This window comes from Pagrus major, chromosome 8, assembly GCF_040436345.1.
Source record: "Pagrus major chromosome 8, Pma_NU_1.0".
Classification (NCBI taxonomy): domain Eukaryota; kingdom Metazoa; phylum Chordata; class Actinopteri; order Spariformes; family Sparidae; genus Pagrus; species Pagrus major.
In genome coordinates, this window is record NC_133222.1 from 8,870,875 (window position 1) to 8,886,778 (window position 15,904).

The 15,904-nt window shown below is 44.3% G+C and overlaps 2 protein-coding genes across 2 annotated transcripts; one reads left to right on the forward strand and one right to left on the reverse strand.

Moving 5' to 3' along the window:
- Positions 1-300: 300 nt before the first annotated feature.
- LOC141001563 (glycine cleavage system H protein, mitochondrial-like) lies at positions 301-3,037 on the forward strand. The gene is made up of 5 exons (XM_073472679.1): positions 301-468; positions 696-778; positions 898-961; positions 1,763-1,894; positions 2,463-3,037. The coding sequence occupies exons 1-5, from the start codon at positions 318-320 to the stop codon at positions 2,558-2,560; spliced, it is 528 nt and encodes a 175-aa protein (XP_073328780.1). The 5' UTR covers positions 301-317; the 3' UTR covers positions 2,561-3,037.
- An 11-nt stretch (positions 3,038-3,048) lies between these two features.
- LOC141001561 (deoxyribodipyrimidine photo-lyase) lies at positions 3,049-8,773 on the reverse strand. Its single transcript, XM_073472677.1, has 9 exons — positions 8,381-8,773; positions 6,353-7,025; positions 5,916-6,227; positions 5,616-5,788; positions 5,439-5,523; positions 5,097-5,329; positions 4,735-4,929; positions 4,409-4,634; positions 3,049-4,263 (listed from the first exon to the last, which is right to left on the reverse strand). The coding sequence occupies exons 1-9, from the start codon at positions 8,612-8,614 to the stop codon at positions 3,719-3,721; spliced, it is 2,676 nt and encodes an 891-aa protein (XP_073328778.1). The 5' UTR covers positions 8,615-8,773; the 3' UTR covers positions 3,049-3,718.
- Positions 8,774-15,904: the final 7,131 nt, after the last annotated feature.

Genomic DNA, 15,904 nt, shown 5'->3' on the forward strand with positions numbered 1-15,904 from the left:
TCAATAATACAACATTGCCGCAACAGCAATATCAAAGTATTATGTCCAAAATATTGTGTAATTGTGACTGTTCAGGCACAGTTTAGCATCTTAGTAGGCTTTATCAGTAAACTGGCATAAAAAATGAGGCCTGTCAGATCCAAATATTTCCTCTGTAAGCCTCCTGGATCCAAACGTGACCCACCAAATGATACAGAACAATTTGTTTCATGCCAGCAGTTTCCTCTTGGTCCGCAGGGGGCAGTAACGCGCCACTGCTGCCTCTAATCTGCAGGGAGAAGAAGAAGGACCCATGCTCTCATCAGTAAGCGACAAACATGGCCGCCTGTGGGCTACTCCGCTCCCTGTCTTCCAACTTTTCCACAGTTTTGCCTTTACTTACCCGCTCGGCGCCACTTTCTCCGCTGCGGCTGGCATCTAAACCTTATTTTGGAAGAACACTAACCTCTTCTAGCCGATTAGCAGCAGGTATTCCCATGTGAATGTGTTTTATGGTAGCCGTGTTAGCTAACACTCTCGGTAGCTAAGCTAGAGGGTAACGTTAGCTAATGAAAAGGACACGAGAGCTGACGACGCTGTTTGCATGTCTGTTTGTTTTTTCTGCTGGTCATCGTGCTGGTCGGGGATTGCAAAATACTTTAAACTCTTCTAGTGGGAGTTTCCTTGTGTTCTGAGTCTGTTGTGTTGTCTTGCAGCACTTAAATTCACAGACAAACACGAATGGATTCGAGTAGGAGACGACGGAATAGGGACCGTCGGTATCAGCAGCTTTGCGCAGGTAACTTGCCTGTCCCGTGCACTCACACTGACACACATGCACAGGCTTTCACACACGTACATGCACAAGCACACACTAAAGTACATGTGGTTGCTTCAACCTTTGACCTTGCTTTACAGGAGGCTCTGGGAGACGTAGTTTACTGTGGACTGCCAGAGGTGGGAACACAGCTGGCTCAGCAAGGTAAGAAGTTCAAGGCAGTGTGGCTCAGGCTTAGCTGATTAGTGAGCAACATGACCAATCACGCCCCTATTTGCTTAGTCCAACTTATTGATTATCATATTTTATCAATATCACCAACATTGATACATTATAGATGACAGTGAGGTAGCTACTCTTACTTTAGTTCAACCAAAAGGCATCCGAAATGACATAAGTTGCCAAGTTTGCCAAGAAAATAAGTCATCAGTCCTCAATGCTTTTTGTGTGCAGTTTTGATTGATGCGTCTGGTTGTAAAATTAATTTAGCTAATAGCTCCTGTGGTTCAGCAAACATACAGCATTAAGTTGTCATCATGCCCAAGAACTAGAGCCTGACTGATGCATTAATTGGCCGCTATTGGCCTATCACAGATATATCAGTGTCACCGTATATGTTGTCTGAAAATGTGCCAATATGAAAAATTATTAATTAAATTGCGGAAAAAGATGCTGGGGGTCATTTATAACTATATAATTTCCAGTGAAGTTTACTATTTCAGTGCACTGATGTCATTCATTACATTTATTTGCCACAACTGTTTGATAACCACATTTGAAAGATCATTGAAATAAATATGTATTTATCGGCTGATATATCAATACCAACATTTTTTACTCTCACATATCTGTATTGGCACCGGCCCCAGAAATTGAGTAGTGGTCAGGGGCGACCAAAAACACCTATCTTAATTAAGGTAAACATAACTTAGCTATAATGCTGGTGCTTTCTGTGTAGGTGCCATATCTCTGAAATGTCTTTTTTCTACCTTTTTTTTTCCACAGATGAGTTTGGAGCTCTGGAAAGTGTCAAGGCAGCCAGTGAGCTGTATTCCCCCTTGACTGGAGAAGTTGTAGAGGTCAACGAACTACTGGCAGACAAGCCTGGTCTGGTCAACAAATCCTGTTACAAAGATGGTAAGCACACACTTAAAAACACGTTGTCCAGTCTATTAAGGTCATTCTGTCATTTGGAGAAGGCTTTGGAAAGTGAAATGAGCAAAAACACTTCAGGCCAGTGTGAACAGGAGCAAATTGTGGGATCATATTTGACTTTATTAACAACTAACAATAATTCTGCACTGTAATGCGCTCTGAGGTGTAAGGAAACCACTCAGAAGCCTTATTATTGTTATTGGACAGTAGATGGCAGTAATGCAACATAACATAGAAGGCAGCCACTGGAGAGGAAGATGGTTTTGCCAGTGTTTTACATTTCTTCATTTATCTATCCTTCCTCCCAAACTGCAACTATGTTTTCCTTTAACTTAAAAATCTGAAAATCCACTTGGATGATATGATAATCCAACAGTTTAAGCAGGTTCAAAGTCTCCATACTGAAATAAACAAACAAAGCCAATGGTGGAAAACAGTGGCTGTGATGTTAAAAATATGACACTTGTATAAATGGGCTGAAGTATGCAAAGATATTGATATGTATTGTCTTTAACTTGTAACAAACTAGATTGTAACCTCTTTAATCCAGGTTGGCTGATGAAGATGACCATTGCCAACCCTGCAGAGCTTGATGCTCTAATGGACGAGGCAGCCTACGAGAGATACATCCGCTCCATTGAGGACTAATCCAACACTTCCTAATAAGTGCTAAGCTCCCTCTCTCCTTTTCAAGCACCACTGGCAGGGAGATCCTCAAGTTGTGCCTGTGTCAGTTACAATGCTATGCTTAGCATCCACCAGGGGAGCTCAGAAGCTCCAGACTGCTGACCTGCCAGTGTTGTAGAGCCGTGAACTTTAGGAATCCTTTATCTACTGTTTAAGACTGACATTAGGGGACCGGTCGGTCTGCACTGACTAAACATCCAATGTTGTTTTGTTGCAGCCTCAAATGCTCAAAAAGCAGAGAATGAGACTCTCGGTCTATAGAAGTTTCCAAGCATTTCAGTCAAAACTTGAATTTCTGTTTTAGGATATTGTTAGACTTAAAAAAAGCACTTTGGTCTTTATGTTATTAATAATAATGTTGGTCTACACTGCATGTTGACAGCAACACTGTAGACATGGGACCTGTATATTAGAAAATAAACATTTCCTCAAACTTTGTGTTTTTTGTCATTTTTTATTCCCCAGAGGTTCAACTTCATATTATAAATCTGGGCAGTGTTTGAAGAAACACTGCTTGTCAGTGTGCAGGTAATATGCAAACATTGTCAGAGCAACACATGATGAAAATGATATTTGCATATTAAGTCATCTGCATCACATAAAATAAATACAAAGAAAACCGTGTTTGTCAACCACCTGTTATGTACACACACATTGCACAGCTTATAGTTAGAACACATACAAACTTAAAAAGGCACCCCAACCCCGGCTGAGAAACACTGAATGCCATGAAACTCAAACTACAATGAATGTTTATATTTATGTCAAATAAACCCTTAGATTTGTAAGAAAGGGAGCTGCACTGAAATTGAGCATACTGGCTAACATAGGGCCTCAGGAAAACAATGTATAAGTAGTTATTTATAAATCTTTACTCTGAAGTGGAAATAAGCTTATCTCAAAGTGAAGTCCAGACTTGGCGCAAGTTATTTCCCTGCTGGTTATGTAGAGGTATTGCAAGCCTGTGGTGAACTTTGCATGAGCTTTGGCTTTGTCAACCCACTACTTCGTCTTCTTTCCTCATCTTAAAGGCTGTTCTGTAACATTTCATACTTGTGCATTTTATTTTTGACTGTATGGTCACTTAGAACCTGTAAACATTCAGTCTTGATCGCTGGGTCACCTGAGTGAGGTGACCGCCCCACCAGGTACTACAGAAAACCTGTCCTTGGCTGTTGGAGTTCGCCTGGCCCTGCCCCGAGGTGCAGCAGGCCGAGGGAGTCCCTCCATCCTGCGATAATCACTCTCCAGCCTCTCCCTCCTCTGGGTTCCCTCATACATCACACTGGCAGTAAAGTCTCTTTCGTTAAGGAAGGCGATGGTCTCATCCCTCTTGCGGCTCACGTATCCTTTCAGGACAGCGTTGTAGGGGTTAGATGCGGCATCTGCATCTGGATCTTCTAGCTGGTGTTTGAATTCCATGCGGGTGATAACAGGCAACAAGAACTGTTTCCCTGCTGTCACCACACCCCCACCGCTGTGTGATAAGCCCAAAGCCTCAGAGACCAGGCGTTGGGGCAGAGGCACCAGATCACAACCTGAGCGCTTGTCCACATACTGTCCAAACTTTTTCCGCACCACAGCTACATCTTGCAGAGACTGACTCCTCCGCTCCTCCAGGTCTGTAACTACTCGCTCAGGATACGTCTGGCCAAACACCACACCTAAAGAGTGAGGAGAGCAAAGAAAGAAGACTTATAAAAGTAAGTGTATACTGTGGGTAGCAATCTTTCAAAATAAAAGCATGTTTTTGCACTGAAAAATCGTTTAATCAAGAATATTGTGACGCAGACTGATAAACTTTCTCACCAGACCGTCGAAGCATAGACGCGGGACATTTCCAGGGTTTGTGAATAAGCTCATCAGGCAGATCTGCAAGTTCAGGGCACCATTTCCTGACGAAGCTGCCGCAGGGGTCACAGGTCATTGCTGCGTCAACGGGGTGCATGACAAAGTTCCAGTGATCCAGACCACACATGCCCCCGTTCTGCCACATCATAGCATCTATGGCAACATCTGCATCCACTAGGGTGTCCTAAACACACATACAATTGGTGAGTAGTACTTACTTACAGTATTACACTCAGCATTGCTGTATGAAATCTGTGTGAGAGCATTTTGTGCCTGCGTCTCACCTGGAACCAGCGATAGCCTTCTTGCCAGGTCAGGTGGAGGTATGCTATGAGAAAAGATGCCACCACATGTCTCATGTAGTTGTTCATCCAGCCTGTGAGCCACAGCTGCCTCATGGCTGCATCCACCAGAGGGTAGCCTGTTCGCCCTCGCTGCCAGGCCTTCAGGTGGCCACGATCACTGCTCCACCGCAGGGCCTGCAAATACCAGTGGGTGAGTAAGTCTTAGAGTGATAAATAGAATAGAGTGATAAAGGCTTAAAATTTCTGCGGCAGAAGGTGAAGCTCAGTTCAACTTCACATATTTCTCTTTTACTTCGAGTAAATATTAATGTGTTATCAAGGTATCTAAAGCCTAATTCTACCTTGTATGGAGGTCTGAGTGATTCCCAGGGGAGGTCAGGAAACAAAGTTAGCTGCCAGTAAGCCAAATCCCTCCACGCCAGTTTGCGCTGGAACTTCGGCGGTCGACAGCGTGCCTCTTTGGCGTCCCACAATAACCAGCGTGGGCTGAGCTGACCGAAGTGAAGGTATGGAGACAGACTGCTGGTATTTGGCGCATCTGCCCTGCCTGACTCTTTTTCATATCTGTACACACCTAGGACACATGAGAGAATCATATGAGATTGTTAACGCCTCGCTTCCTAACATTCCTCCAAACATTACTGTATGTGATGTGTGTATAATGTGCACACCAGGTGTCTCACCATCTTGAAGAAAGGCTTCTAGTCGTGCATGCGCTCCTTCTTCACTGAAATCCCAGGCTTTACAAATGTTAGCTGCCCAGTCAATCTGAAAGCCGAAATGAACACAAGAATATTGAGCACATCATGATCTAATCTAAATCTGATATAGGGCCGTACCTCTTTACTACAGTTACTGACCGTTGTGCCATCCTTTCTGCGGGGCATCCGTGCCAGTCCTAGCGTGTCCAAAGAGACACCCTGAGGCCAGTTGGAAGGTGTGGGTAGAGATACAGGAGGGTCCAAGGGAGCCCCTAACGCAGAACCTGGGTTCTGACTGCAGCAGCTCATGAAGTGAGACACTGAACCTATTCCTACATCAAGAAAAGAAAAAAATCACCAGGTCAGCGGCTGCCATCACCATACATATTTCAAGCTTTCATATTAACCACCAGTATCTAAACAAGCTCAGCACACTGAAGTCATTTCATTGTGACTGACCTCTGAGTCCCACACCCTCCGTGCTGACAGAGTAGGGGTCTCTGAGACAGTACGAGTCGAACATCTTGCATTCAACACCGTCTTTCTGAAGAGCTGACACCACGTTATCATCCCTCTCCTTCAGCCAGGGCTCATACAGGGCGTTCGCCACAACTGTTCTTGCTCCTGTCTCCTTTACCAGCTCCTTAAGGGTATGAACAGAAGATCCAACCCCATTTCCCTCTCTGTTTGCCTTCAGGAAGACAAGATGGCTGCCAATGCTCTCCAGAGATGAAGAGAAACAAGACAAAGCTTGATGAAGCCAGTATTTACCTGTGATAATATAAAAAAAGATGTGATCAGACAACCTTTAGGAGACTTAAAAATGAATATGCTTTAGATCCGTGAGATATTAAAACCACGACTAAAGGTAGTCACTGATTCCTCAGTCAACTTACAAGCTCCCCCCATGGCCACTGTAATCCCAGGTCCCTCCTCTTCTTCAGGGCTCCAGATGAAGACGGGGATGACAGGTGCGCCAGCCTCCAATGAGCCAATGAGAGCGGGGTTGTCACAAAGCCGCAAGTCCCTCCTGAACCACAGCAGTACCGGTGGCTGTGCTGATGGAGAGCAGGGCAAACCTACAACCTGCTGGCCGGCGCCTTTACGCCGCTGTCGCCTGTTCTTAGAGCGTTTAGGTTTCTGTGATTCGGTCAAATCCCCCTCATCCATCATTTGGTTGTCTTCTTCCACTGTGTCTTGCTTGGAAATTGAGCCAGACAGTCTGGAGACACACTCAGTCTTACTTGTCCCTGGTGTCTCCTTATTACATCTGTAAACATGTGCGCTTTCCTGAAGCGCGGTCTCTCGGGTTGTTTGCGGTGGGCTCGACTTGACCCAGGGTGCACCTTGTGATGAGTTGGTGTTTTTTCTCATGCCAACTACATCTGCTAGCTGGGTGGGGCTGCTTCCCTGAGGCTGAGATACTGAGGCCAATTGAACAGAGCGTCTCTGATTCGATCTGTCTCCGGGTCGCTGAAGTGGAGAATCTTGGCTGGGGGTTGACAGCTGGTGGTCTTTCATCTCCAGTAGAGAGACAGCCAGTGCAAGTTCCAGTTCATCATCTTCAGTCTGCAAGTTGATCAGGACAACCCATTACAGTAACTGTTACAGCGACTCCTTATTGGGGTGAAGATGACCAATTTCCTATTCAATATTTGCGGCTACATGTTCAAATAGTAACAAAATATTTGTTAAAGCATTACAAGTGCTTTGCAACAACATAAACCATTGTCATTCTTGTTAGTAATTGGTGAGCACTGATAATTGACATACTAATACATAGTATGTTTGTTTGTTTGTTACTTATACTCAGTATTTGTGTTGGGTAATTTTCAGCAGAGGTCTAATCAGCTAGAATATGTGAAAACACCTGGGTGTGCAGGTGTTACGTATCCCTGCAGTGATTAGTTCTGATTACTCAAATAGAGTAAACATATTATATTGATTTGTACTAATAAATTAATTACATCACAGAAGCCCAAACAATAGGCTTTCCCTATCCATTTTTTTTTTTAAAGTTGCTGTTAAGGCCAATATTTCCCATTTATATTACAAATATAACTTAGTATTAACATAAAGGAGTACATCTTTGTTGTTGTTGTTTTTACACTGCTAACCTTGCTTACCTAAAGCTGGTATGTTGAGACACTGAAGTAATTTTACAATTGTTATAGCTTGAAGTACATGTTTTAACAATTTCTAATCTTATTCTTACAGCCCATTCTTAACTTTCAACTCACTATATGGTGTATTTGGTTCAAGAAAGACAAAATATTGTGACTAAAACCGCGGACTAGCTGCTCCTAGCACACGAGCTAACACAAGCTAGCTTTATTTGTGAAGTATTAGGAGCAGGTGACGTTTACCTGGGTAGGAGTGGGCTGCAGGAGTAACTCGTGAACACATTAGTAAATTTAGCAAGCTTATTTTTCTCGGACAATAAAAGGGGTTGAAAGTCAATGAAAGTGACACTTAAATTTGGCCAGAAAGACGCATCAAGATATGCCTATATTTACTATTTCTGCTAACGTCGACGTAACTTACGTTACATAGCTTAGCTAGTTGTTTGCTAACACGTTAGCCACAGCAACTTCACTCTCACGTTAATGCTAATTTGGGGTATTTATGTCTCTTGTACTGGTCAATAATGGGTAAGTAAGACACACCAGACCAACTTTATTTAACTAAACTTAAAAAATATTGTTGTTCTACTTGGTTCTCAGGCTTTTAACACTAAAATATACCTTTACTTGCCTCTTTTATGTATATTATTATTATTATTATTATTACTGGTGATATCTCATTTTCTGTCTCTTTTCCTTAAGTTATATGTTGTTTTATCCGTACCTTTAAACGACTTTTATCCCTGATATGAAAAAAAAAAAAAATACAGTGACACATAAAGTCAATAACCCATCACTGACCTTAGAGAAATACTCCTTGTAGATGGAGGTGAGGGTGGAGTACAGGGAGCTGTTGGCCGTGGACAGAGGCTGGATGAGGGATAGAAACTGCGACCGGGTCTCCTGGTGTCCCAAGGCGGACACACACATCGCAAAGAACCCTTCTGGATCCTCTCGACCCGCCAGAACTTCCCTCAACATCTTCCTCACCAAGGCTTTACCGTCCTCGGCACCAGCCGCCCCTGAAGGAGGCATCTTCAAGCGAAAGGTGACGACAAACTTCAGCTGTGAAAGTCTGCAAAACTCCTGTGAGCTCGTAATAAGTCTAGCACATCGCTAAAACCCAAGTGTTAGCTGCTCTCCGTGGTGGTTACCAAACAGCTGATTCTTGAGTTACACAAGCCATGTGTGTGTGTGTTTTGTAACCTGCAAAACTTAAAGGTTTGTAACAGGTGTGTGTCGCCAGTAGGGGGCGTACCAGCCTCATAAATGAGAGCTATGAAGGGAGGATCATGAAGCCCATGGCTGTTTCTTCACTGCATGTGAGTAACAGTTGGGATTCCCTGTTTACATTTCCTTAATTTGACACCAGGGAAGAGTGATATAGATATAATAAACGCTGTAGGAATGTATGTTTTGTTAATATGTTTCACTCTCTGGTTCATCTTCCTGTCACTCCTCCACCAGATCATAACATCTCATCCACAATTTGTCATGACAGAGGTCCCCCCACAAGCTAAATCCAATCAAATGAAGATCCTTGGTTCAATTTGAAACTGATGTACAAAATGCCGGGAGGACATCTCCCTTAAGACAATAATTCTATCATTTTTTTGCGTAGCCTTCATCTTGACAGGAATGTGGTCCTTTTCAAGTGCACCCTGTGATGTGAGACTGGAAAACAAAGCCAGGAGACAGTACACCCAGCAGTGAATTTTTAATCATGGTCTGTATTCACGCCGTCGAGGGGTTGCTAAGTAATTGATTTTCTTCTTTTTTTTAATGAGACCCTGCGTAAGCGTTTGAATGTACGCAGCAGGGAACAATCATTTGAGACACTTGTGGACCCAAACTCTGAAAAGCTTTGTGTGCTTGATAATCTCCATGAATTGTAGCATGTGACTATACGTGTTATTTTGTTCGCGCTAAAGTATCGTCAAGTGTCTCGTCTAAAATGTGACACGAGGCTCCATGCACAAGGACGCAGAGTCTCGATTATTCAGGCTTTTGTCTGAGAAGTAGTCGTGAGTGAATGAGGGGAAGATGTGTTGAGAGCTGTGGTATGTGGCGAGAGCTGGACGGGAAGAGGGGGAAAGAGAGAAAGAGATTGAGAGAGAGAGAGAATCAATAGTGTTTAGACAGAGAAGTGGAGTCTAAGTGTGTGATCAATAGAGAGCAGAGAGGAGAGATTAGCTGCTTTTCTCTCTCAAACTAACACTGACAAATTGGCGAATTGGTGTATCGGCCCTTGGGCTAAACGGATTGACCTGCTGTTTCCATGTTCCACCATGTACTGTCAATAAAGATCTGTGTTCATTGTGGCTCTCAATGAAGAGGGTGAATGAAGCACCGGAAAAAAGGAAACGGGGGAAAGGAAAAGGAAAGGACGGGGAAACGGAGAGGTGAAAACAAGGGGGGGGGGGGAAGCAAAGTGCAGCTCAGGTGCCCGAGAAGCCTCGATCCTCACAAAATGCCCGCACCTTTGTCTCATTAACACATTCGCGCACTCACATGTGCATCCTCGTGCACGTTGTTATAAAACCATAATAACGTCTCCAGGAAAATTAATGGAAAGACAGATTAAAAACTAAGTGAGGAGAAACGGGCCACTGGTGTAGCTATTTGCAACTCATAAATCATTCTGACACACCCACGCGCATGCAGACACACGCGTAGACACACACACCCATACAAACACACACACACACACACACGTACTGTAATTAACCACAGGCTATTTACTCTCTCCTGCTGTAAATTAGACATGCAGACACAGTTATTACATTAGGGGGATCTGCCATGCAGAATACTAACAGGAGGAGGAGGGGGACACTGGTATACACAACAAACTGCTCATACAAACATAAACACACACACATACATACACAAGAAAGAGGGTATGGAAGAATCATAGACTGACGGGAGTGAAAATGAAGCTGCAGCACAGAGAATAGGGGCCCCCAGCTCTTTGTTCCCTGCTGCATTTCATTATCTGAAACGCCAGCCAACACACACGACACACACACACACACAATGCACCTCCCCCTTCCCTAAAGCTGTCTGCCTCCACTCCATGCACGCAGCTCAAAAAAAAGAGGAAAATAGAGATACTGCGTCAGTGCCATTCACCGGCATCTGGACTCGGTCATGACAAGCGTGTCTGCATGGTCATCCCGAGCAGATCAGCCGGTCCAGAAGCTGCTCTGAGTTCCCCCTTCAACCTGCGCTTTCCCATAAATTCTGTTTTAAGCAGGACAATAGGAGATAAGGACTTGATTAAAGCAAGTATTGATACTCTGTCTTGGGTGGCTTGTCTCCATTTAGTTCATCTGAAGTTTTTTCCTTTTTTTTTTCCCCGGCAGTCCACCTCCTTCTGTTTGTGTGTGTGTCCTCTGGTTCCCCCTACCTTCCTCACCCCTCTCTGTCCCTCTGTTTTCCCACGGTGATCGATAGCTCATTACAATCATTGACTGCGGCTCATCAGCACCTGTTAAGGTCTGGAGAGACAGAGAGAAGGTGCATGTGCGTCGGAGAGTGTGTGTTGTGTGATGCGAGCATATAGATAAATAGAAAAGAAAGGTCTGGGATGAGTCTGGGGCGAAGTTTGACGTTTGAACGGTTATTTTCTGATTCACGTTCATCGCCGAGGGTATCTAGCTTGTCGCCGCTTTATGGTCCGTGGTCTTGGGGAACATCTTATTATGCAACTCACGTGGGTACCATGGTTTGTTGCTATGGTGATTGCCAAGGGAGCCAGAGTATTATAGGTGTTTATCCTAGACAGGAGCAAGGCTACTCACCGTCTATCAGGACACGCTTCAATTTACCACACAGTTTGGACCACACATTAAGATCAAAACAGTCACAGAGAGACAAAGGGAGAGAAAAGCTAGCATAACACAGTTCAAGTGCGGATGTGATTTAGTGAGATAGATTATTCAGTATTCATATTCCTGGAAGAAAGACCTTGCTCAAACACTCAGCTGTTGGTTTAATGCGTCACTGCAGGGTTTGTTTTTTGTGAGAGGACAGGCTGCGAGCAAAAAGAAGCAAACAGAGAAAAAGAGAGAGACTCTGAGAGACTGTTTAAAAACTGTGGTTGAAGAAGGCGAGGAGAAATGTGTAAAATATGCTTAATAAAAGAGACAATAGTGAGACCTCGAGAAGTCCCTCTTGGATTCATTCACAGGATGTGGTCTAAGAAAAGAGGAGAATTGGCGTAAGGGTGTGAAGTTTTAAGGAAAGGGGATATAAATAGAGTGAATACAATAGAGGACTGAAAAGAGAACAAGTCTCTGAGCCTATGCATAAATTACACACATCATTTACATATTCATTATGTTTTGTGTACTAATGAGAGTATTTGCTTAATACCTCCACCACCACTGGCAGCTTTTGTTCGACACGAGAGATTTTAAAGAGGAGAGCAAAAAAAAAGAAAAACAAGGGAGCAAGGGTCATCTTGGTCAAATGGGTGAAGTCAATGGTACACAATCGATTTTACTGATAATCACATCAGTCGTATTGCCGTATAGTGAGTGCTTGAACAAGCACAACCTGCACGAGGCTGTTAAGAGATGTGAAACAAAGCACACAAGATGGGGGTTGGTAAAAGTTAATTAAAACAACACAAGCTTTCGCCAAACTCTCGCCGTCGTCTCTCTTCTTGTCTCGGTGGAATAAGTAAGCGCTGCGGTAATTACCTACCGGGCACTCACTCAGAGCATTCCTTCAGGTGCCAAAAAAAGTCTCCCAAATGACAACAGAGGCCGGCGATTTGCGGCGATCATTTAAGAAATGAAACGTTATATATACGTCAATTAAGTAATGTTGTGTACATATACAAACGCACCATTTCATACACACAGAGAGGGTAAATGATTCAGAAAGTGGATGAATGAAACGAGGGGAAGAGAGAGGGATGGAAATGTAGAGACAGGGGGAAGGGCAACGGAGGGATGAGCTACAAATGAGAGCGATGGCGGTGGCAGGTTGGCACAGTGCCATCCAGTCAGGACTTGAGCGGGGGCGGGCATGGGCATGGGCGAAGGGGCGAGGAGAATAAGAATGGAAGAGGAAGGGAAACAGACCTCCATACTACTACCATGGTGCCACCTTGGCACAGGCACAATGAGGCGAAATACAAGCCGCGGAATGGGCAGAGAAGAGGAAGATGTAGGAAATATCAGAGGACAGCAGAGCATGGAAGTGAGCAAGATGCCAGCAGGCAGAGGATGAGTCAGATGTAGATTAATGAAGGAAAGCGTAGAAGGATGTTGAAGATAGAAATGGATGATACCATGAAACTGTAAGGTCTAACTCCGTGATGACCACTGATCGTACAAGGAAAAACATCGGCGGAAAATCCGGCATTCTTTAATTTTTCTGATTTTTCTTTCTCCTGATGCCAGCTGCTGCGTGCCAGCCAGCGGGCACCATGCCAGCCTGCAGTCGTGGCACAACCGAAGCGATCAACGTGGCCGACAGAGAACTGTCTTAGTTGAAGACAAGGAGACTCACCTCGGAGGATTTGCTGCTAATCACCGTTTGTTTGCTTGGACAAAGCCAAGAAGAGGTGCCCAGGCAACGGTTGCCAGCGATTCTGTGATGGCATCTTTTCAGGGTGGCGAGGGCACAGGGAGGAAGATGGCACGCTGCCAAGCCAACATAACACACACATTTGCGAACAGAAACCTCCATACGGCGAGCAGAACATTTCGGATGCCTTACATGTTTTGGCGATGGCATCCCCTCAAGGGAGAGACCAGGAACAGAGATGGCACCATGCCAGATGCAAACTGGGAGGCATTCGCGGGCGCCACCAGAAGCTGTGCGAAAGCGTAGTAAACACGGACACAAAATAGTAGCAGAAGGTTGGAACCAGCCACAAATGCAACTGTGGTGAGAGTATGGGATAAAAACCATTTCCTGAATGCCAACTCTACTCAGTGCCAACTGCTGCACTGGAAGGAAGCTGCTGCTCATTACAAAGAACCAAGACAAGGGATCATACCATTCCAGTACGAAGAGAAGAAGAGGAAGAGAAGAGGAATAATGAGCAAAATTAATAAAGGATATGGTAGAAGAAAAATACGAGGAATTTTGTGCTTAACGAAGAACAGTGGGAGTGGGTGGACAAGGATGATGAAGAGCCTCTTTCCTGCACATGCACACCTGGGATGTTCTTAAAGGGATATCCCCTCACACTGCTGTGTGAGTCAAAGGGAGGGATGTGTTGGCATCATCTCCAGGGTGTCAAGCTGTGTTTCTGTATTGCCAGTCAGGGAGGGTGCTGCAGTCGTCAGGGGCGGGCAACTGTCTGGGCATCTCATCTGCAGCTAATTAACAGCCACACACTAATTCTAACAGCCGATCATAATTAGCGATTTAATCGCTCGTCAACGCTTTTCTCCCCCCTTAAATTGTGCCTCCTATTTGGACACGTGCGGATAAGCTAAGGAACGCCGGATACCCCCTCCCTCCCCTCCTCCTCGTCCTTCTTTCCTTCATCCTTGGCTCCAGACTCCAGTGGGATCTTAATTAAGCCCGGGCTTCATTATGCAAATGGAGTACAATAAACGACAGCAGAGGTGGAGCTGGATCCAGACTGAAATGGAACGGTGGGAGGGGAGCACTGGAAGAGGAAAATGAAGAGATGTGGAAGGTTACCAAAATCGTCTATGTGATGTTATGGCATTACAATAATTGTTTATTGTTTTGACATGTACAGTGTGTCTGCTGTGTGCCACTACCACGTGTGGTGGGAGAACCAACATGTCGTGATCTGATGCTCCTTTTCTGTTGCCATTGGAAAAACTTCTCTGAAATAACACTGGATACGCAGAATGTCATCTCTCACAAAGCAAATTCATAAGGGAATGGTGGCAATGAACCCCTTAATATCACCAGTTGGCCGGTGTCGTGGATATGAAGAAAGATGGTGAAGATAGGCAGAGAGAAAAGGAGGCAGACAGAAACACTGACGGTGGCAGCAGCATGGCAGCTAATGTCATCTCAGTTTAATCATCGCATGGGATCATGGGGTTCATGAAAATTCATTTGCATATCATTAAACAGAGAGAGGTTATTTGGTGCGGGCAGCCAAAATGGGATTGGATGAAGGAAGGGAGAAAAAAAAGGCAAATGGAGGGACTCGTTATTAAACAGCAATGTTTTATAGTCCGCCAGCCGATTCATTTAATTTGGGCGTAATTAAAATGTGTCAGACTCAATCAATCATTCCAACAGGGATACTATCAATGTTTCAGTCTGAAAAAAGACTAATCAGTTGATATGCGGTCGGACATTTTCCAATAACAGTCTAAGTGCTTTAGTCTACTTTGAGCTTGACCCATCCACTCTCTTTTCTCATTTATCTGAAGGAGTGTATCAAAACATCCATTGTGACTTCTATGTATTGTGTCAAGACATGTCTATCTCTGACAGGTGGCGATGCCACTCTGTGTTAGTCAGAAAGAGGATAGCTCACACTGTCTTCTTGACCTTAGTAGCAAGCTGTCAGCTGTGTGTATGTATGTGCATGCATACATGCATTTCTCATTTGCATAAGTGATGTAATTAGACCGCCCTTTCACATGCAGATCAGTTTGACAACATGGCAATCACTCCAACACACACATACAGCCATGCGCACACACACACACACACACACACACAAACACGCGACAGCACACGCTTACTGCCGTGACCAGCACCATATCATGGGGAGTCTGTTGTCTGTGAGCAGAGAGTGTAAAGATTAACATAATCCAGCTAATAAGTGTGAGTAATATTCACACAGTGACGCGTGGCGTAGACACTGTCCTGCTGATGCGTATTTGTATCTCATTATAGATGTAAAGTACTAAAGGGGGGCCGACACAGGAGGGGGGTGCCAGTGTGGATGGGGGATGGTGAGGGGTCACAAAAAAAAGTGTGGGCCTGAATATAGAGACACCAAAGAATGACAATGAACAGCAGTATTTTTTATAAAGTTATTCTATCCACTCCTTCTGCAGAGTGCTGATAGAATATAAAGACAGATTACACAGGGTGCCTCATAACTAAGATGCTGGAGATCAGTATAGGAAGTCTTTCAAATGTTTCCATAAAATCAAAGAGACAATTTCACTCATTTTTCCGTTCGGTTACTGTACTAAGAAGGCACAGAGTGTCAGTTTTTGCGGCAGAATGTAGGAATTATAAATAGAGTGTATTTGCGCTTGCAGGCTAGCTCTGCCACATGATTGATTAGGATGGTGTGACGACCATTAAAAAGTCATTTAAAAGATGGATAGGGACCACATTTCCAAATAAAAACCACTT